General features: G+C 40.5%; 1 protein-coding gene across 1 annotated transcript in view; it reads left to right on the top strand.

Moving 5' to 3' along the window:
* Positions 1 to 22,160, top strand: part of LOC104165532 (neurexin-1-beta) — a gene marked incomplete at both ends in the record, with an annotated part of 124,061 nt that overhangs the window by 75,606 nt on the left and 26,295 nt on the right. Inside the window, one exon of the mRNA XM_009705182.1 lies at positions 20,368 to 20,539. Within this exon, the coding sequence (XP_009703484.1) occupies positions 20,368 to 20,539 (172 nt within the window). The remainder of the gene's footprint in view (positions 1 to 20,367; positions 20,540 to 22,160) is intronic.

Here is a 22,160-nt window from a genome sequence, read left to right as displayed (position 1 = left end):
CTGCTGAGAGGAGAGGAAAAGCAGATAGTTTGGTGAGCAAATTATAAAGTATGTGGGTTAATGAAGTGCCTGTCATAAAGCTGATTGTTGCTTCTTCACATCCTCTCTTTTTTGCTAACAAATCTCTTAGTATTCCAAAGTTTGGGAGACTGAACCTTCCTCTTTGCTTTTCAGTGCACACCCGTATTCTGAACAAAAGAAAATCTCCAGTGAAATGTTTACTTTTATCAATCCAGCTGCATACTGTGAATAAGTTAAGGTGTGGAAGTAATACAACTGCTTATTGAGGCATGTAAATCCTAAAAGTCTTCTTTGAGATCCCATTTCTACTAACAAGGTATTTTTAAGCTTAGATTACTGCAGATTTTCATGATGCTTCCCTCTTATAACCTCTATGTCTTCTTGATAGAGACAATTTTACCTTTTTTTAAATACAAACAGGAGGAAAATGATCAAATGCACCTTTCCACATCTTTGTGTTCACTGGTTTATGTAGCTCCCTAAAGCCATACACTTGCTCAAGAGATTATTAAGGTGGCTCTTACATAGAACAATGAGCTTCTGATTTAATTTTTTTCTCCTTGCACAGTAGGAGGTTTTGTGCCTGGAGTTGTCACCTATACTTATAGCTGAGGAATAATAAGAAAAAATAAATTCATACTTCTGAACCCTATTATTGACTTGCAAAGAAGACAGGGATAGAGAGCATGGGAATGAGTGAGTACTGAAGGCATTTACTGCCCCATATTTACCGGTAGCAATAAGACAGGCAGCACTCTGCTAAGATCTAATTAGGAAATACAATTGCAGATGCAGTTTCTTCTGTGTAGTTTCCCTTCCATCTGAATATGCTCCTACCCCAACTCTAAAAATATCATCTCAAAGAGGAGATGGCAGAAATGTTTTTCAGATGCAATATGAACATTATTAATCAATAAATCACTTTGCCTTGGCTTAAATTTCCTTTGGAAAAGACTTAGGATTTTGCTGCATGAAAGGAAAAAGTGCAAAGGCACACAAAAAATAATCTCTTTTCCAAGTGTCCTGACTTGCACTGTGCAGACCAAGATGTGCGATTGGAAGATCTTCATGTTCTTGCCAATCTCTGTGAGTTTTCTTATCGTATTTTTGGGAGCAGCACCATGTCCTTGCATCTTCCCTAGCACCGTAGATGTTATCCTCATTGTACAAAAGATGAACCGAAGCAAGGAGATACTGAAATTACTCTGTCAGTCTGTGACACTAAAAAGTATTAAGGTGAGAGTCTCCTAACCCTGAAACTCTCTTGCTTTCTTCTGTATCCTCTGCAATGGTGAGACCAGTGTTGGCAGGCACAGGCAAGTATTTCATATACATCCTATCTGTTTTTTTCCTTGAGGCTTTGAGGTTCGGTTTCAGTTAATAATAAATACCAGCAGTTTGCTGGTCTATAGAACCTGTAATGGGATGCCAGCAACAATATAGCTGAAGACTGAGAAAGTGGGTTTTTGTTTTTTAAACACACAATGTCATTATGTATTTTTCTTTCTAATATGAAGCATAGGTAAAAGCAGTGAGGCCAGGGTTAGGGAGCAAGTCATGGCAGTGCGCTTTCCTCTGTTAGCCCCCTTACACACTGCTTTGCTGCTGGTCACAAACCTGGAGGAACTCTCCATTGATTGTCTCTGGAAGGTAGGAACGGTGCTACAGTTGTTTCCAAGAATTACAGTATTAAATTAAATATGGGATTGGGTCCATCCCACCCTTGGAAAGTGGTAAGAGCAGCAGCTGGAAAATGGAGCAATACGGAGCCTCTCCAGGCATTGGGGAGAGCAGTACAAAGCTCGGGGAACCTTTGGAGCTTCCCATCTCTGTTCTCTTTTAGGTGCTATGCTCCAACATGACGATCTGGATGGAAACATTTGACTTGCAGTGATTGGTTTTTAACCCATTAGCTGCTGTGTGGCTCTATCCAGACTTGATTTACGCTCATGTATTGAGTGTCTAAATTATCAGGCACTAGCCAAATGTACAGTCCTTTTATATTTTGCTGCATTTGGTTGGAAACTCTGGTAATGAAATTTCAGTGGCTCATTTGGTTACATGGGCAGCAAAGGAAATATCTACCCAAGTTTCCCTCCTTATAATTGTAGAAACCATGATCAGTTTGCACTCTTGGGACCTCCTCAACCTTTGTTTTCTCAACAGCATATTTAAGGTGAGAGACTGAGCGCAAGCCACAGCATAGCCAGCAAGAAATGTGGATATATTTTGCATAGATGTAATCAAACTATTCTAGCTCACGTGAATAAGAGCAGTAGTAAAGTTGGGTTGCAGTGTTGTATGCAGCACCAGCTGCTGGCAGCTTTAGGTTTGAGTACCCTAGTCACTGTTAAAAGTTTATTACCCCATCTTTATAGCTTTTCTTTGCAGGAGAGAGTGACCCAACCTGCACTGCAAACACACCTTCAGCCTGGAAAGGTTGTTGTAATCCCAGAGACTGTGACTGATGGATTGTCCCACCTGATGGTGAATAGAGGACCCAAGCTCACAGAATCAATTTGGTGGGAAGAGACCTCTGGGGTCATCGAGTCCAACCTTTGCCCTAACACCACCACATCAACCAGACCATGGCACTAAGTGCCATGTCCAGTCTTTTCTTAAACACTTCCAGGGATGGTGACTCCACCACCTCTCTGGGCAGCCCATTCCAATGCCTAACGACTCTTACAGTGAAGAAATGCCTCTTCGTTTCTAGTCTGAACTTCCCTGATGCAGTTTCAGACCATGCCTTCTTGTCCCATCACGAGTTGCCTGGGAGAAGAGACTGACCCCAACTTTGCTGCAACCTCCTTTCAGGTTATTGTAGAGAGCGATTAGGTCTCCCCTCAGCCTCCTCTTCTCCAGACCAAACAACCCCAGCTCCCTCAGCCACTCCCCACCAGACTTGTGTTCCAGATCCTTCACCACCTTCGTTGCCCTTCTCTGGACTCACTTCAGCACCTCAAGGTCTTTCTTGTAGTGAGGGGCCCAGAACCGAACACAGCACTCGAGGTGCAGCCTCACCAGTGCCGAGTACAGGGGTACAATCACTGCCCTGGTCCTGCTGGCCACACTATTTTTGACACAAGCCAGGATGCCCTTGGCCTTCTTGGCCACCTGGGCACACTGCTGGCTTATGTTCAGCCAGCTGCCGACCAGCACCCCCAGGTCTTTTTCCGCTTGACGACTTTCTAACCACTCTTCCCTCAGCCTGTAACACTGCATGGGGTTTTTGTGACCAAAGTGTAGGACCCGGCACTTGGTCTTGTTGAACCTCATGCTGTTGGTCTCAGCCCATCGATCCAGCCTGTCCAGGTCCCTCTGGAGAGCCTTCCTACCCTTCAGAACATCAAGCTCCAATGGGAATGAGCTCTTCTTTCTGCTTTTAGAAAGAGGCAAAATAAATAAGATGATGTTTAGAGAAGTGAGGGGCAACATGTAGTTCAGCCTTGCATCACCCTTTCTTAGGATGTCCTAGCCCTGGCTTTTGCAATGTCATTGTTTCATAGGGAATGAAGACGCACTGATCAAAGCAAGCGGCGATCGCATCCCCTTAACCCTGAGTGCTGGTCGGGGGGAGGAAGGAGGTATTAGTCATGTACTAACACGGGATAGATGAGCTGACTTCAAAAACTAAAATAAATCCACATGGTTAGCTGTTAGGAATCTGTTTCCCCAGCAATAAAAAGAAATATCCAGCTCATTTCTTCTTGCTGTAACTTTGTTTCCAGCAAAATCTGAAAACCTCAGTTTTGATTATTGCTATTGGGAAATATGTGTTGTGTTTTATTTGATCCAAGACTGGCTGGAGCAGTCTGAAGCTGACCACATTAAACTTCCAAGAGGCTTAACCAGAGAATTTGCAATCTTGGCTTTTCCCACAATGACTATAGTAGCAAATGCCACTTGCACATTTTTGTCACACATCAATAGAAATTTACAGCTGAAGAAAGGTTCCAGGAAAAAAAAAAAAAAGGAAATAAATAAAATCAATAGTTTTTCATGACTGCCTGAAGCTTTATGATTTGGCTCACTGGGTTGGTTACAACTGTTTGCTGATGGTATTCTGGTGGTAGAAAGAAGGTATAAAACACTTCTTTGAAGCCAATATCCCCATTAAATTGTTCTTCTAAGTCTATATAACATAAAATTATTTTGGAAGCCTGTACAATCATTCAGTACACGTTTCTGCATTATTTTCTCCATGTTTGCATTTGACATTTTGCACTTACTTGTTTTTTAAAGCTAAGCAAATTATTACCGGTAATAGTATCCCTAAAAGAATGGCCCAAGCGGGGGGCAGAAAAATAGGTGTTATGCATAGTACTTTTTATGTCCATGTGTTTTACCATATTCTCTTTGGAAAATATGTTTGGAGGTGCTTTAGGGGGTGGGAGTAGGGTATGTGTATTACAAAACGCGCAAGAAAGAATAGGGGCAAGTAGAGAGCGAGCCCTAATTTCATTACCTAATGCCACTGATTCATAGGGAAACTCTTTAGGACCAGGCTGCGTGGAAGGTGTTATAACACTGTGGTGCATTGATGCTTTTAATCATTTATGTGTTTTCAAACATCTCTGAAGTCATTGTCATGCTCTGCTGACCTGACCCTTCACGGTACAGTTCCCTTTTTTATGGCTTTTTCTCCAGGAACAAGGGAGATGTAGAGTGGGGTCCCTGTTTTGTCAGGCTGTGCCACAGAAAGTGGACCTGGGGAAAGTGAAAAACTTCAGCTTGACCAGGAAATCTTGGGGGAAAGAAATCAGGAGACGGTATAGAAACGGCATTTAAGATCTGCTTCTGGTTTTGGAATGGTTGTGGAGGCTGGTGATGGGGATTGCCGAGTGGGACTGGCTGGAGTGGATGGCATTCCCACCTGCAGTGACGCGGAGTGGGATAGCAGTATAGCGTTTCCTAAGCCAGGTCTAAATCCATCCAATTTAAGAGCTGCCCAGCGGGGATTTTTCTTTTTGTTTTAATGGTTTTTTTAGGCTGTAAGCATGATATGAAAGGGTTTCACTAGTAATTCACTAGAATCTATCTCATATTGTAGATTTATAAACAACAGATTATAAATGGTCAGGAAAAAATTTCTGGTATTACAAATTGCAAACTAAATCTTGCAGGTGAAAGGCCACTCCTAGTGTGCTGCTTACCGCACTCTTTGTTTGCTTCTCTATCCAACAAACCTTAAGTCCATTGCCCAACAGGGATGGTAATGACAAAGTTGTTGGATGCTGGATACGGAAGGTTTTCCTCATTGTATTCGGTTCTGGGTATATTCCCTTATTAGAAAACTGTGAGGGTATTAAGTACTTTATGGTTGGTTATGGATTTTTTTCTGTTTATTTATTTTTAGATAAAGTTTTCAAAGCAACTCTCTCTAGTGGATCATAGGCCATCTCTGCATGAGATGCATCCTGAGGCTTCGTATTGTGTTTCATTAATTTATAGAACAGAACAGTTGTTCACAAGGAAAACACATATTTTTTTCCCTATTTTTATCCATTCCAGTTACTGAGAGTCAAGCTAGAACCTTTTCTTACTCGATATCAATACTAGTAAGTACATAAAATTAAATACAGTAAGCAGTTTTGTAGTTTCAAACAGTGAATTTGTGAGACCTTTCCAAATGCAATCACTTTAGCTGTATGTCAGAGGGAAAGGGGTTGTTTGTTTGTTTTTGAGGAAATTAATCTTTTGAAGTAATTGTTAGGAGAGTACATGAGAAGGAACAGAATCCAGCTACCCTCCCTTGGGGTATGCAGACATCCAGCTGTGACAGCACACACCTTGGCACAAGATTTCCTGAGTGTTTACTCAGCTTCTTAGATAGGTTTGGCAGCCTGATTTCTCTCTAATGCCACAGCTGCTCCTCATATATGCTTACCTGGGGTGATCTATGCAATATATCAGTCCCTTTAATGACTGTGGAACATGCACACCCCCAGGTATTTTATTAAGTAGGCACATTGCAGTGTATCTTAGTTTACTGCTTCTTGCTTGCTACACCTGCAGAGAACAAAGTTAAAGATCTGCCTGTGCTTCAGTCAAAGGCGTGACAATTAGCTGCGTCGACATATCTAAGCTCCTTTAAAATCATTCCCCTCAAACACTGGGAGAAGGGCACTGAAGGGATAATGCAGCGTAGGCTGTCTGAATAGTTATCTGTCCGGAGAAGCATCCCACCCTTGCGCTGCTATCAGCACCTGAACTAGGTTGTTTAGGGGTACTGGGGGATCTGAGAAATGCCCAGATCCCACCATCCCAGTTAGTGCTATCTCTGCTAATAGGAGTGAAAACCAGCAAACGTTAATTTTAGTTACTTAAGGCAGTTGGGTCTTACTCTGAACACATCTACTGGTTTCAAAAGTTACCATTTTTATTTATTTTCCCTTTTACAAAATAAAAATACAATTAGAGTTTGAATTGAGCTGTGAATCAATTGTTCTGTAAAGAGAAATGTGTTCACACACAGAAATTAAAGAATAAATGAAGCTATCTGCCATAGAAGTTGACCCTAATTAAGGTCAATTCTTCGTGATAAGTAATTAATCAGGAATCCTTATTATAGTTTAGTCTCTCTGTTAACAATAAACAGAGCATTATTTTATTTTTATGGTTAGAATAAGTCTCTTAATTGATAGTATTCTGCAGGAGGCAAACATCCATCAGCACCGAAACTGATACACTGAAGACATTTTAAATTAGAACAGTGTTAGTTAAATTAGTCGAAGAACAAAACTGCAAAGCTCAAGAATGTACATCTTCTGCAAACCTCCGCCTTCTGTAATTTGTTGCTTGTAAAGAAAAAAAGCATGTCACCTATCAACAAATGAGAAGACAAGGTGTCTGCCTTGAGGTGATTACAAATATTATTATTTAATATCATTCTCATACATATCATAAAACCATAGAATATCTCAAGTTGGAAGGGACACATACGGATCATTGAGTCCAACTCTGTGCTCCTTGCAGAATTACCTAAAACTAAACCATAGGACTAAGAGCATCATTTGGACGCTCCTTGAACTTTGACAAGCTGGGTGCCATGACCACTTCCATGGGGAGCATGTTCCAGTGACCCACCACCCTCTTGGTGAAGAACCTTTTCCTGATGTCCAACCTGAACTTCCCTCGACGCAACTTCATTCCATTTACACATGTCCTATCGCTGGTCACCAGAGAGAGGAGATCACCGCCTCCGCTGCCCCCCTTGAGGAAGTTGTAGACTGCAATGGGGTCATATATTTATGTATTATTTATATTGGTGAAAGAAGGTGGAAAAGGTTTTGATTGTCAGTACCTGTCTCCCTACCTCACGTTTAATTTCTGAGTGCAGGATGCAGCACAGAAAATAATTATCTAGGAGGCAAAGTAAGTCCTCCTGTAATATAAGAAGCAGAGCTTAATGAAAGAGCAGCTCCAATGGACTCCTTGTTTGTGGTATGTTCTGTATGCTGGAGTTTGGGGAGTTTCTTCGCAGCAGGCTGGGCACAGCACTTGCATGATGCTCTGCCTGAGCAGTCCTCGGGATGTGCGGAGCTGAAAGAGGAAATGGGAGAACGCTTATTGGGGAGATCTGTCAATCACAAATGACCTTTGCTGTGTTGAAAGAGCCAAGAAACCTGTTAGCAGAATTGCATAAGTGGCAAAAAGCTAGCTTCGCTTCAGGTGAAAAAATTTGTGAATGATGTCCTTTAATGATACTCTGCTGGAGGACAGGAAGGCTCTACAGAGAGATCTGGACAGGCTGGATCGATGGGCTGAGGCCAACTGTATGAGATTCAACAAGACCAAGTGCTGGGTCCTGCACTTCGGTCACAATAACACCATGCAACGTTACAGGCTTGGGGATGAGTGGCTGGAAAGCTGCCCGGTGGAAAAAGACCTGGGGGTGTTGGTCGACGGCCAGCTGAACATGAGCTGGCTGTGTGCCCAGGTGACCAAGAAGGCCAACAGCATTCTGGCCTGTATCAGAAACAGTGTGACCAGCAGGACTAGGGAAGTGATCATCCCTTTGTACTCTGTGCTGGTGAGGCCACACCTTGAATACTGTGTCCAGTTTTGGGCCCCTCACTATAAGAAGGACATTGAGCTGCTGGAGCGTGTCCAGAGAAGGGCAACAAGGGCCTGGAGAAAAAGCCTTACGAGGAGCGGCTGAGGGAGCTGGGGTTGTTTAGTCTGGAGAAGAGGAAGATGAGGGGAGACGTTGTCACCCTCTACAACTACCTGAAAGGAGGTTGTAGTGAGGTGGGAGTTGGGCTCTTCTCCCTGGTAATTAGCGATAGGACGAGAGGCAATGGTCTCAAGTTGCGTCAGGGGAGGTTCAGGCTTGACATTAGGAAGAACTTCTTCACTGTTAGAATTGTTAGGCATTGGAGTCATCGTCCCTGGAGGTGTTAAAAAAACGTTTAGATGTGGCGCTTCAAGACATGGTTTAGTGGACATGGTGGCATCAGGTATACGGTTGGACTTGATGATCTTTGAGGTCTCTTCCAACCATAATGATTCTATGATTCTACCTTTTAAATAGACTATTTGTGGGCAAAGAACAGTTTGGAAAAACAAGAGAAGCAAAAGAAAGAGGGTTTGCTTTTTATAGCCCTCACGTTTATCACATTTAGTGCAGAAGAATGTCTGAAAGGCTGGATGTGCGCACAGCCACACACACGTGAACACGCACCTACCTTGCCTGATGCTATACTAAAGCCATTTGGAGTCTAATGCTCTTGAAGAAATTGCTCAAGAATGGATAGTTCACCCATGTGGAAACTTCACCTCTGTGATGCTAGCAAAGTCAGCAAGACATTGGGTTATCTGCTGCAGAGCATAAGACATTTCAAACATCAGCTACCCAGAAGGCTATTTAAAATGCAGAGTTTTTCTCCTGCTATGTTTTTAGTAAGTCTTGAGCCAACAGGTCCATGCATCCCCTTCTCAGGGACTCTGTGGTGGTTTGGTTTGGGTTTTTGTCCTCCCTTTCAGAGATGCCCATTCTCTTCTCTGCTGCCCCGATGTATTTGCAAAGGTTTATCTGACCAAATAGACACAAAGCGATTCGCAGCCTTCGAGTAATCAAAGATTTGTATGTCACGAGTCATAGATATGCCAGCCAGCCTAGGCTGCATTCTGGAGTGGCTGAGCTACAGGGAGGAGATGTGTTTGTAAGGGTAGGTCTTTACAGTGGGGTCTTCTGTGTTGGAAATCCTGCCCTTTCCTCCTTTTTTTTTTATTTCCCCCTTTTCAAATAGTTCCTCACTAATATTAAAGCTGTAGAAGTATGGAAATGAAAACAGTTACATGTCTGGTTTCTAGTAAGCTTTTTCTAGGAAAACCTTGATCTTAGTAAAGCGAGAATTTTAATAAAAATAGTGAAAGCACATCATTTGCAGGAACTATCTGTCAAATATTTTACCATTGCATCTCTTCCACTCTGAAATACCTGAGAATAGTGGTAAGAGGCAGAAGCTCTGAAAAAGTGACAAGTAACTCTAATGAGAGGTGCCCTGGTTTTGCCATGTTACTATTTCTAAAGTGGCCTGGACTTCAGCAGAATTAGTTCTGACTTTTCACTTTCAGGTATAAATATCTGTCAGATATATCAAAAAACAAAAAGGGAAGAGAGTAGACGTACTAAGGGCAGAAATCAGGAGTACGCCATCAGTGAGGTTAGAATAATGCCCTACAAAGTTGATTGTTGGTGGCCTAACAGACCTCATTTGTAAAGTGGTAATTTCCAACAGTAGTAAAAGTCTATTATAAAGTACATAAGAAGTGAAGATTTTGTAACTAAAAGGATGATGCTGTTCCATTCCCTTGTGCAGTTTGAAGATAATGATGCATTTTGCAAATTTGGCTGTTAATGGTTGTTGTTCTACATGTTGTAAAGCAATTATTTATATACTGTTCGGGATTTTTTAAATACCATTGTGTTTGTGAACACAAATAATATATTTGGACATCATTCCAGCCTGATGCTGATCATTCCAGTGAAGACAACAACATTCATGGTTGTTCCCTGCTTCAGAGAGGTGTGCAGAGCCTGACAGTACTGAACTCTGTTATACGCAAAGCTCCCTCGCTGTGGGTGAGCTTCTGGTTTGATTTTTGTCTGATTTACTTGGGGTTAGCCTTTTCAAATATCTGGCAGGTTTCTTCTAAGTACAACGAAGTTTATTTGCAAGCTTCTTGCATTTTGAGGAGCACAGTGTTGAAGGTGCTTGCGCTATTTTGCAATGCTTCCCTCAGAGATTTCTTCCTTGTAGAAACTGTTTACGAGCACTAATGAATTCCTGTATGCAGCCCTGTCATTACTTGATGGCACTTCCCTTCCACAGGGTGGGTTTTTGTTTTGGTTTGGTTTTTTAAGATGCTAAAGCAATGTCGTTCAAAGCTTGGGGGCTGTTAGCAGCACTAGCAGAGGAGAACGTAGAGGTAGCTATCAGATTTTGCTTTCCCCTTCCAGCTACCCCTTGGATTTCACCGTCCAGTCAACTGACGCTGTTTGATCACTTCATGTGCTACATGTATTCAGTGTAAGAATTTCTACATGCTCTGCAGCATTAAGTGATCAAAAGAAGTGAGATCCTCTGTTGTAACATTGATAATAGGCTACTCTGCACTGCGTATCTCAGCACAGCACACAGGGAAATTGTCACATTGGTTTTGATTCTGAAAGATCTTCAAGATGAAGAAAGGTATGATAAAGGAAACTGCTACCGTTGAGTAAAAATATACATAGTATTAAAGCTTGCGATAGGATGACTCTACAGTTGATGATAAGAGAAAGCAAGCTGGCAACGGAAGCGATAGGACTGCTCAGAAGATTGGACAACAACCAGGACTTGCCTTTCAGCAGGGAGCCCAAGTCCGACCTGCGGCACATTGTAGCTTTGCTGTCTGGTAATAGCGTAGCTACGTTTCCTTGTGCGAGGTCTTTTCACTTCAGTTGTATGTTTGTCTCGTCAGTAACAGATTTTTTTGTTTGGTTGGTGGTTTTTTTGTTTGTTTTACTTCTGCTTAACTACTTTGCAGGTATGAATTGTTCCAGATAGACAAGTTTCTGAAGTAAGAATGTCATGCATTCTTCATCTGACAGATAGGAGCAAAAATATTCACCTAGGTCCGCTATTCAGATGCTCGACTTTTAAATCACTTTGTGGGCTGGGTTTTTTTTTCTTTTTCTTTCCATTTTCTTTTACGTAAGTCTATGTCAATCCTGAGTACTTAGTAGCCAGGATGAATTAGGAACAGGTTGTTTCCAGTTGGAGACCCCAAAGCAAGAGAAGAAGGGTTAGGAAACCGTTATGAAAATACATTTGTATACAGGCAATCAGAACAATAAAGGAATGCAAAGTCTGCATTTAAATGGTGTTTAAAAAGTACTTTGTCCCAGTGTTTGTGCTAGGCATCTGGAAATATTCAAATTTGTTTTTAAAACTAAAGGGAAGCTCATCAAAGATGTGAATGGCAGGTAGGTGTTCAGTTTTCATTAAAGCTCAATAGGAGTTGGATGTCTGATACCATTTTTGGTTTTTAATAATTCCCAACACGTTTTTAATATGAAAAGCCCTCTGACCCAGATTCTCAAAAATTTATTACTTGTGTTTTCATTTCATGAGCGTGTGTGTTGATCATATGGCTATTAATCATTTAGCATGAAAGCCTGCTTGAGAATTTGCTGATTCTTTGCTTCTGGTCCCAGTTATACCTCCTACTGACTCTGACTTTGGATTTGTTTCAGACATGCAAATTATCCGAAGAGTTCTGTGAAGCCTTTCTAAGCACAGAAATCAAAACTCTTAAACCAGCACAATTTCCAGGGTGGATTAGATTGTACCAATATCAAGGTGCTACTCATTTGTTTTTTTTCCCTAGGAGTATCTTTACACCTTTGGATCACTGTATCTAGTCCTAGGAACACTATTTTAATTATCTCTGTATAAAACCGCTATAAAAAAGTGGAAAGCAAGCCTAATTTCCGAATCTCACTGTGCTCATCTGGAAACAGGTGTTGATATATGTGTGGGGAGGGACAAGGTTTGCCATTTTTGAGTAGGTGGAGCTCCCAATGAGTATGCCGTTCCTCAGGCTGGGCATACCATATTTCAGGTAGACAAACTCAGAGGTGTCTGTCTACATCGAAAACACATGCACAAAAGCAAAGTGAAGGGACGTGAGTTACCTTGGCCACTAGTTAAAAGACTTTCTTTTCCTTCAAATTGGGCTCCGTTCGCTATAACAGCATTGGTAGTCTCTTCAGCCCATCCACACCATCTCACCACAACTGGGAATCCTTGGTGAGACACTAGCAAAGTGAAGACATTTTTGTGCGACATGCTATTTTGACAGAAAGCACTACGTTAAGGGCTGACTACTTAAATTGTTCTTTACTACGTATTTTCTCAGAAAAATTTAATTTTGTGTACTGCAGTAATAATGCTGAGTCGGTAATAAGATGCAGTGTGCTGCTGCTGCAGGCTCTACACCATATGTCTTCCATAACTATTGCATTTTGGGGGGCTGGTTGTTAGGGTAATTGTATCGTCTCAGTAATTCATCATCAGAATAACTTGAAATAATACAGCTATGATATATCACAGTGAGAATTCCAATGTTCAACACTAAACAGGAAAAATGCGGTCTGAGAGCTGAAGGGTCAGATTATAGATTTATAAATATTTCTACATTTTCTGCTTGCTGAGCTTTATGTATAAATCAGATTGCTATGGCAACACTTAAAACAGACTATGAAGACAATTATTTTAAAGCAGAAAGGGATATAAGTCATTATTTCATAGTAGCGAAGAGCAGTTGCCTCCTGCCCCAAAAGACTGAGGCAGTGAACACTTCTGTGTTACCTTCTTTCCAGGCTTTTTGTTCTGTGGTCGCGTATATGGCATTTTGACATAAAAAAAAACTTGTTTTAAGCCATGTGTCACTTCTTCCACTTAGTGAGCCACTTAGGTAGCTGTTTTTTCAGGTACGCCTCAGTTGTAAATTAGTGTGATGCTGGGCCCATATTTCACTTTCCTCTTTTAAGGGTCATTGGTTTAAGGCTAGAAGCTGCTTAATTTTTATAAAGCAACATTGAAGAGTGCAGTAGCTCTGGTAGGATCTGTATGTATTTGCATACGTAATGCTGTTACAGTGACAGTGCTATTTCTTATATGTCAACCAGGGGCATCTGGTGAACAATGAATTTTTATTATTTCTGTATTGATTTTGAAAATCTAGATAACTTAATGGCATAAAACTGGGGTCATTTAAAGGTTTATGAAATGATCTTACAGAGCTTCCGAGTAAAACGTGAGAGCAAAATATGTTGCAAATTCTCTCTCCATCTCTTTTTAACAAAATCCATTAAACAGCTGACAGAGGATCCCAAAATTAGGGGAGGAAAAAATGGTTTGTTGCTGCATATTTATGATTATAAATCTGTTTTTCAAGTGACTCTGGAAGGATCTTGGTGTAGATGAGAAAGGTGTGCTTGGGTTTGCACTTAGGTGAGCATGCACAGGTGCTGCAGGAAATATTGGTAACATCTGTGGCTCTGCAGACAACATTCTTCCTCTCTGAATAGCATGAATGGTGGCTTAGCGTAGCATCAGGCAGCATTTTATTGCCAGGATCGTGTTTCAAATTGGTGTGGGCAAACGGGTATCACAGACCTGACCCCCCCCTTCTCACATGAATCCAAGGGTCACATTTGGATTCCAGCCACCACTCAAGCCAAGTAATGATATCCTTCAAGTCATGAAAAAACTTCCTGAAGGCAAGCATGCTGTGTACCGGAGGCTCAAAAAGACTAGTCAGCTATAGATAAAGTCTTACAGAGCATTTGGAAGTAAGTATTGTCAGTTCATCCCTCCAGTCCCACTGTCTTGGGGACCAGGAGGCTGAGAATCACGTAAAGGAGCACAAATCTTTCTGGAAGCAGGTCCAATGATGAAGGAGAAGCAGTCAAAATTGCTGGGAGACTGGATTGAGAGAAAGCTCATTTTGCTGCATGTTGCTCAGATGTGATACGAGGGCAATGAAATCAGTGTCACTTGCACAGATTATCACACCTCCAGCTGAAAAAAAATAATCAAGCATTTAGTTTAAAATCATGGGATTTAACATGATTTTCAGTTCTTTCTATTAGCCTGCCTATGCAGTAGCCTGCAAGGCTTTGGGTTTTAAGCTTTTCCGTACAATTATCAGAACTAGGAGCTTGATTTAAAAGGAAAAGTGGGATTTTCTCATAACCTAAGGTCTACAGAGCCGTAGATTTAAGAAATAAGCAAATACCGTGAAAGTTGCAAATAAATGGTGAGAACTGGCAAGAAGGAACACTGGCAATAGCTCAGTCTCCTCACCAGGCAACTGGGAAAGGGAGAGGTTTGGTTTGTTGTGGGTTTTTTTTTGTCTGTTGTGGGTTTTGTTGTTTTGGGGTTTGGTTGTTGCTTTTTTCCTTCTCTACAGTAGCTACATATTTCCAGCTTTTGGGAAAAGAAAGAGAAACCAAACAGTTGCACGCTTGTCAGATGCCAGTCTATCAAAGACTGAATACCAGGTGGATGCACCCTATCAGACATCGGCAAAAATCTTTGCTTCCTTGCTTGCCATGCCTGCCTACGACTGATAACTTGGCCTGCTAGCGCTCTGATAGAGTTTCCAAGCCCCTCCTATGTTTTCTACAGTACGTCAAGTGCTGATATACTGAAAGCTGTAATCCATCCCTGAAAATGGTTACCTTTTTGAATTCACGAAGGGATGCAAAACCAGACTAATTACTCAAGATGAGGGATGACAGGAGATTGCCTGTTCCTGTGGTGTGTTGTCCTGCAGTTGACTACAAAGTAAAAAGATTTGATTACTCTTGGTAAAAATTAGGTTGACTATTTTATCGCTTCTCACAGAGAAATGCAGTAACAACAAAATATAAAAAAATCATTTATGATGTTAAGTTAATGACGTAATACCTGAGAGTATGAATTTAAAAATCCATATCCAGAAAGTTAAGTTCTTTCACTGGAATATAAAAGATGTCTTCATTCAAAGAACTCTTCTCAGACATTTTATATTTTCTGTGTCTTTCCCAGGAAACATTTCCTGTGGAAGATACTAGATGGTAATAAGAAATATTGGTGGATTATTAGACTAAAATATACATAGTTACCCAATTATTCTTGGAGTTTCAATGTATCTTCCATCCATTATGTATCCCTCCCCTTGCTTCCTGAAGCAAACAGTACTATTTTTAAGTATGCAGAATTCAGAAAATCAGAAATTATTTTGCATATATTTCTATAATATAGAATTTTTGCCTCTGATTACATTTGAGTGAAAATGATCTCACGCTTCTTAATAAAACTCAAAAAACTTATTCTACAATAAAATCAAAGTTAAACCATCAGTTCTAAGACTTTGTTATCACATTCACAGCAAGTAGTGCCTCAGAGACTGACACTATAAAATGCAAGCTGGCATGCTTGTGGTTTTTTTTTCTCTATTTGTTCACCTGTGGGAGTCACAGTATTATTACTTTTCTTTGAAAGTGGTTAAAGGTTGTAAGTATTAAGAGCTTAGGCTGTCTGTGGTCTCTTCTAAAACTACTGTTGTGCCAAATTTGCACACGCTCATGTTTTATTCCAGAATTATTACTACAGAGAGCAGTAAAACCTTGCTGATGCTATAGGAAATATCATTATACTGGAGATATATCTATGTATTTTTATACTAGCATAGGTTTTACTGCACTTGGAGTTGGCAAATTGGTAGCACTGAACTAGGGTCCAAGAGGGAACAAATTGCACTGTCAGCTGCTGGCTTGCTTTGCATTTCACGTCTCTTCCTTGGTTCTCAGTCCATCAGCATTCTCGGTGCTTCATCAGAAGCCTGTTAAAGCCAAGGTAGAAGTATATGGGGTACACGATTCGTAAAACATGCTTGAAAATATTCCGCTGGAGTTGCTAGATTACAATAGTAGCCACCAGCACTTTTGAAGACAAAACATTTTGAAATGATTGGTATGTACACATGCGTGCACACACATCTACTGTCTGAGCCATCAAAACTCCTAGCAGTTCAGAGCCCGTTAGGGACGTAGGATTGGAGCTAAATGTGTATATCATGCTTTTATCCAACTGCTTTGAAGCCATTAACATAGGTATCCTTACCCTGTGAGCTTGGACTGCTACAAGTGGCTGGACAGCAGAGGTTAAACTGCAGGCAAAGCCTACATCGCATGTTGCGCTAACATTAGGGGTGCTTTAGGTAACACCAAATGAGCTTATCTGTCTGTGTGGGTACTGTGGACAGAAAGTCACTCTGGCCTCAGAAACAAGAGAGCTACATGGCCAGAGTACCTCCAAACCAAAAGTTCAGGTTTTCTGAACAGCTGCCAGCTGGGGCTCAGAGCATCGGGTACCTTGTCTGCAGGTGACTCCAGGTCCCTGCGCTGCTCTGTCCCAGGGAGCGGTGGTGGGGATGTGATGATTGTAGCACTATTCATAGTGCCTTCTGATTTGAAGTACAAAATAATTTCCGGAGACAGAGAACAACATTTATGCTACTTCTTGAAATGCTTCACTCCTCTCCTGAAGGTACAGATAATATTGGAGACTCTCCCATCCCCTCCATGTCTTAGTCTGTTATTGTGGCCTTCCTAGTTCATATCAGATAAAGGCACAGTAGGAAAAGGGATTGATTTCATCTCTGTGTTCACTCACAACTGGGTGAGATTGAGAAAAATAAAACACAGGCTAAGAACTATAAATAGTGCAGTGGACGTCTACAGGTCCTGTGTACAGAGCTGATTTTTACCGGGGGAGCTCTGAAATTATCATCTTTTGTAGTGGGGAAACATAACCTTCTAGAAATATGCGTGACCTGAAATAGCACAGCATTTCAGAAATATATGTGTGACCTGAAATAGCACTGGCAAGGGATAACGTCATTCAACAGCAATGTTGACTTGTTGCGGTACTTAGTAACGCACAGACATTTCTATAGTGCCCATCATCAGGGTGCTGAAGAGGGAATCTCTCATTCAGCATTTGTCTGAGGCCGTTTCTGATAGGAAGAATAACTTTAAGATTATTATGAATGAACAAGTGATAGAGGAGAACTTCTACTACTGCACTATGCAACTGAGGCTGGCAAAGCAGAAATAGTAATTTAGTATGCTTCGGTTTTATCAGTCTCTTCCCTTTCCGCACTAACATGTTGCTCCAAAAAGAAGGAGGAGAAATAAAATCAGTTCTTTCTAGCGGGTTACAGGTCCATTAGATTAAGCATCACAGGGCTGAGGGCCGAGATCAGGTTATCTCAACGGGTTACCGTACATCAGCTCATCCATAACTGTATGTACACATGGTCTTAACCAATGACAACTGAAAAATAACACGACTTACGTTATCTTGCAGTGAAGTCAAACTACTGCATGATTATGCAAGGGCTTTAAAAAAAAAAAAAAACAAACATGATCTGCATACGGAGGTGCTTATTGCAACTCAGCTGATACATGGTGACTTAGTGCTCTGTGGTAGTGTCATCATCTGTCTGGGCCCTTGTACTGTCAGGTCTTTGCATCATATTTCATTTTGCGGTTCTAAAGGGCTGTGCACAACGGGGTTCTAGTTCTTATTGTGTTCAGCGTGATGTCCAGAAGTCAAACTTAAATATGGGTATAATAATAACAAAGACTTAAAGTCGAAACCCAGATTTGCTTCCTTGTTTTATGGGAGGTTGCATAAATACCCACAGGTGCTGAAGAAGTGCGAAAAAATGAAATGTATCCTTTCAATATGGAGTTTTTAATGTTCTCAGCTACACCAATACATTAGAAATAGAGCCAAAAAAAAAAAATCACTGTAGTATGTTACCAACTATTAGGGTGATATTCTTTGCTATTGCAGCCATGTGCTTGGTGTCTGTGTACGGTAGTTCTGTACAAATGTAGGGAAGTCAGGGAAACTTGCTTTTTTCACAGAAAGGTATATATGTATCAAGTAAGGCTAAAGGTCTGCCTTCAGGACTGTAAAGCATTCATTGCTATTTCCAATACCTGGCCATTTACAAATGGTAACTTGGTAACCACTGCAGCACCACGTTCTCTATTTCGGAAAAGCTGCTGATATATTTGCCTTTTATGCCACTTCATTTTGCCTGCACCTGTCCTATTCACTCAAAGGTGGGTTTTTTTTTCCTTTGGTGTTTTTTGGTCTGAAATAATATATGTATATACATATATATAGCAAATAGGAAAGCAGGTATGTAAAGTGTATGTTATGAATAGTATAATTATGAATCACTGTAAAATTAGTCAAGTTTTTTTAATCCTCAAAGCCTTTTATTTCTTGAAAATATTGTGAAAAGGTGCATACGCCATTATCATTACATGCTGAGTTTCTGCATTTCATAAATTAATAAAAGAGGAGATTGCTTTAGAGCCAGGAGGAGAATGTTTTATTTCTTTGTATACATTTCTGTATAAAGAGAGTAAGCATATGAATGAAACAGGTGAGGCAAATAAGCATCCATGGGAGAAAACGGGTGAAATCTACTCTGAGTCATAGTTGAACCAGTCAAAATAAAATAGAGCAACTGTTATTCTCCCAAGAAAACTGGGAGATTGCTCCGCAGCTCACATGACAGGCAAAAGAGAGCATGGGCTGGATGAGGTTCATCCCTTATTGATGCCCTATGGGCATAGAAAAGTAGGACCAGTCAACAGAGAAATGTTAAAACAATCCACGGGGGGGGGGGAAGAATGTTTAGCACATTATTTAAGCAATGGAGCAAATGAAAAAAATACTTTTCAGAGTCATTCTGCAAATCTCAGTAGAGAATGGTCCTTTTACTGTTTTGAAAAAGATCATAGCTGAAGAGGTGATAGAGTAGTACCGAAACGTTGAGGGACTCTCTCCAAAGGTGTTCAGCAGCTGCTCAACTGTGTAACTGGAATATGCAAGCACTATTGGAAAATGGAGTCAGATATTTAAAAAGAGAATAAAGTGGAAGAACTCCCGAGTTCCTCGTTTGGGAGACTTCCAGAGAGGAGGAGCTGCAGGATACGTTTATGGTGCCAGGGGAGTAAGAGACAGAGGGAGCAGACACAAAAGCTACATGTGAGAGGTGAAGCTGGTTCTGGACAGATTGACGTGAATGACCAAGAGGTATAAAGTGAAACGTTTCATTGTGTTTCATCTGGTAGTGTAAAAACTTTAAGAAGTTTTTTTTAACTTTTAAGAAGGATGTACCAGTATCAATGACATGAAATTTCACATACAGTTACCACCTATTATGCACAAGCCCTTAATCTCATACTGTGCAGTGCTTTTCTTTTTTTTTCCTCAATTTAATAAATATCCTTATTCAGTAATAGAATTGATTTTATGGGAGAAAAAAAAAACCAAAACACAAAGCCCTAAAGTTAAACTTTTAATAGACATTAAAAGACTTTCTTAAAATGTAAATGCCCCATTAGAGTGAACATATTAATAATTAAAAGACAATAAAAAGGAAAACGTGCTAATATCACAATCATCTAGAGAATCTACAGCCTTGGTCCTGAGTATGAATGTGTGTGGGAAGTCCTCGTAGCCCTAGGCACACTCAGGCACAGTTTACAGGCAAATCCTAGCAAAAAAATAAGAATCTCAATCCTTTCTGGAAACAAAGTGCTGCCCTTGTGTCACAAATGCCTTTCCCTCCTCTCTGGCTCTGATCAGGAAAGTCCTTGGTAGTCAATTGGTACGTTCTTGTCTTGATGATTTGGAGCTACTACAATGTGATGCAAAAAAAAACCCCAAACCTATTAGAAAAAAAAAAAAAAGATTCCTCCTTTGTTGTTATTTGTGAAGATTCTTGAGTATGAATGAGGTTTGGAGAAAGCAGATGCAGGGCTGGGCCTTGGCTTTTATAGCCAGGAAATCCTCATACCTCTTCCAAGTGACACCGCAAGGCTTTCAATTTTGAAAGCCTAAAAGGAGAAATGGTTTTTAATCCTCATGGAGGTGAGGGAGGAGAGAAAGACCGAAAACTTGAGCTTTCCTCCTCCTTCCCCCCTCCTCATCTTGGTCTGAATCTCTTGGAAAAGGAAAGAACTCAATTTGGTGAAATAACTCATTTGGAATATCAATTATCCATCAAAGTCATGTCCCGGACTTACTGAGCTGTCAGGAGGCTTGTCACTGCCACATGCAAGCCTTCAGAAGTCACATCTGAGGAGGGACGATGTTTTTTGAAATCTTTCCCTGTATGACACACTGTCTCTATTTCTTGCTAAAACAACTCTTAATTAGTTCTTCTTTTCCTTCTCCCTCTTTTTTTTTTTTTTTTTTAAAAAACATGCAGCACCAGGGAAAAATCGGAGTTAAATTTAATGTTGGAACTGATGACATCTCTATTGAAGAGATCAACGCAATCATTAATGATGGAAAATACCATGTAGTACGTTTCACAAGAAGCGGTGGCAATGCCACGTTACAGGTGGACAACTGGCCAGTTATCGAACGTTACCCAGCAGGTAAGGGCTTACACAAACGCTCGTGAGTAACAGGGTGGGGGATGCATGGAGTTTGGCTCATTTGGCTTCTCTTCTAATACAACGTCAGCTCCTTTGCAGTGTTTGAGTAGCTAAATAAGTAGTTAAAGAGTCCTGAGCAATATGCAGTTTGTGATGATGGCATTTCCGAAGTGAGTTTAGAAGCACAGATTCCAGTTATTGCTAGAAGTGGAAAAATAGAGTTATCAAGGCATGAAATAGTGGTTTTGTTTCTTGTTTTAATTTGTTTTTACTGGATTATTGTTTTAGGGGGAAAAAAAAGGCTTTGACAAAAGCTACACAGTAAAGTGACTCTCAAATCGATCTCCAGGTGATGGGGTAAAACATTTACTGAGGAAAAGGTTGTCTGTGTTCTTTTAATGGCAAGTTGTTATTAAATCAGCCTGAAGCTTATGAATTTAGCGGAAATGTCCTAGCAGGCATAAACCAAAAGGTCTGTTCGTTATCAATTGTACAACCAACCAACCAAATTAAGAAGCCTTAACTTAAAATGTGAACTATGGGATAATTCTTATGTAAGGGATGCTGGTTACTTGAACCGGACCGCTCGTGTGAATACAGAGTTGCCTTGATCGGGCCCGTATTTCATTTTATGCAAATGCCATGCCCTGAAGATTACTGTGTTACTAATTGTATTCATTTTTAAAGGCAACAGGTTTTTCAGATACGCAATCCCTTTCTTATTGAATAGGACTCCTGAGCCGTTAACGGTAACTCACAAATCTGCATGTTATCTGTTAACAGGTGGGGGTGGTGCTTATGTTAGTATGCGAAAGGCAGCAAATCCAGAGATGTAACTGAGAGGTATTCTGGTTTGCATATTTGCTACAACATAAACAACAGTTCTGATTTATCTGCTTAAAAGTAGAAAACTCTTCATTTTGGGGATGGAGTGGGATGGGAAGGTATGTTTCACTAATAAGGAATGCATAAGCCGTTCTTTGTAATAATTATCAGTATTTAGGATTGTTTGGGGTTTTTTTTTGTTGGTGTTTGAGTTGTAGTCCAGCTGTTCACCTGACTTTTAAAAAAAAATAAAAATAATTTTTAAAAAATCCACAGGTGAAACATAACCCTTTAGATAATTTCTGGAAATCGCTTAGAATTTAAAATAAAAATGAAGGTATGCATTGCAAATGAAATTATGTAGAGCAGGAGCTGTTAAAAAAACTACCTGTGTGCTAATGTGTTATGGATGAGTGACAGTTCTGGCAGTTAGAAACAATTAACGGCTTTAAGTTAGACATATCTCTGAGAGGTGATAAACTCTTGAGGGAAAGGGGGATTCTGAACAAAATATGTTCTGTGACCTTTCAGATATTCCTGTTACCCCCATGTCCCACTTGTTTTCTAACTTTTGCAATGTTTGGTAAATGGTAGCTGAAATAAGGTGGTGGAAGCTGGGGAAGAGTGTGTCTTAACTCGCGTTCAAGACCTATGTAGCAGAAAAGAAAAAATAGGTTTGAGGTGGGTTTTTTGTTTCTTTTGTTTTGTTCTGTTTTGGTTTTTTTACCTAAATGATGAGCATGAAAATATTTTTTTTTTCTCTGTTTCTTCATGATAATACAAAGTGGCTATAACA

This window comes from Cariama cristata, unplaced genomic scaffold (assembly GCF_000690535.1).
Source record: "Cariama cristata isolate BGI_N322 unplaced genomic scaffold, ASM69053v1 scaffold11798, whole genome shotgun sequence".
Lineage (NCBI taxonomy): Eukaryota > Metazoa > Chordata > Aves > Cariamiformes > Cariamidae > Cariama > Cariama cristata.
This window is presented reverse-complemented; position numbering and strand designations above follow the sequence as displayed.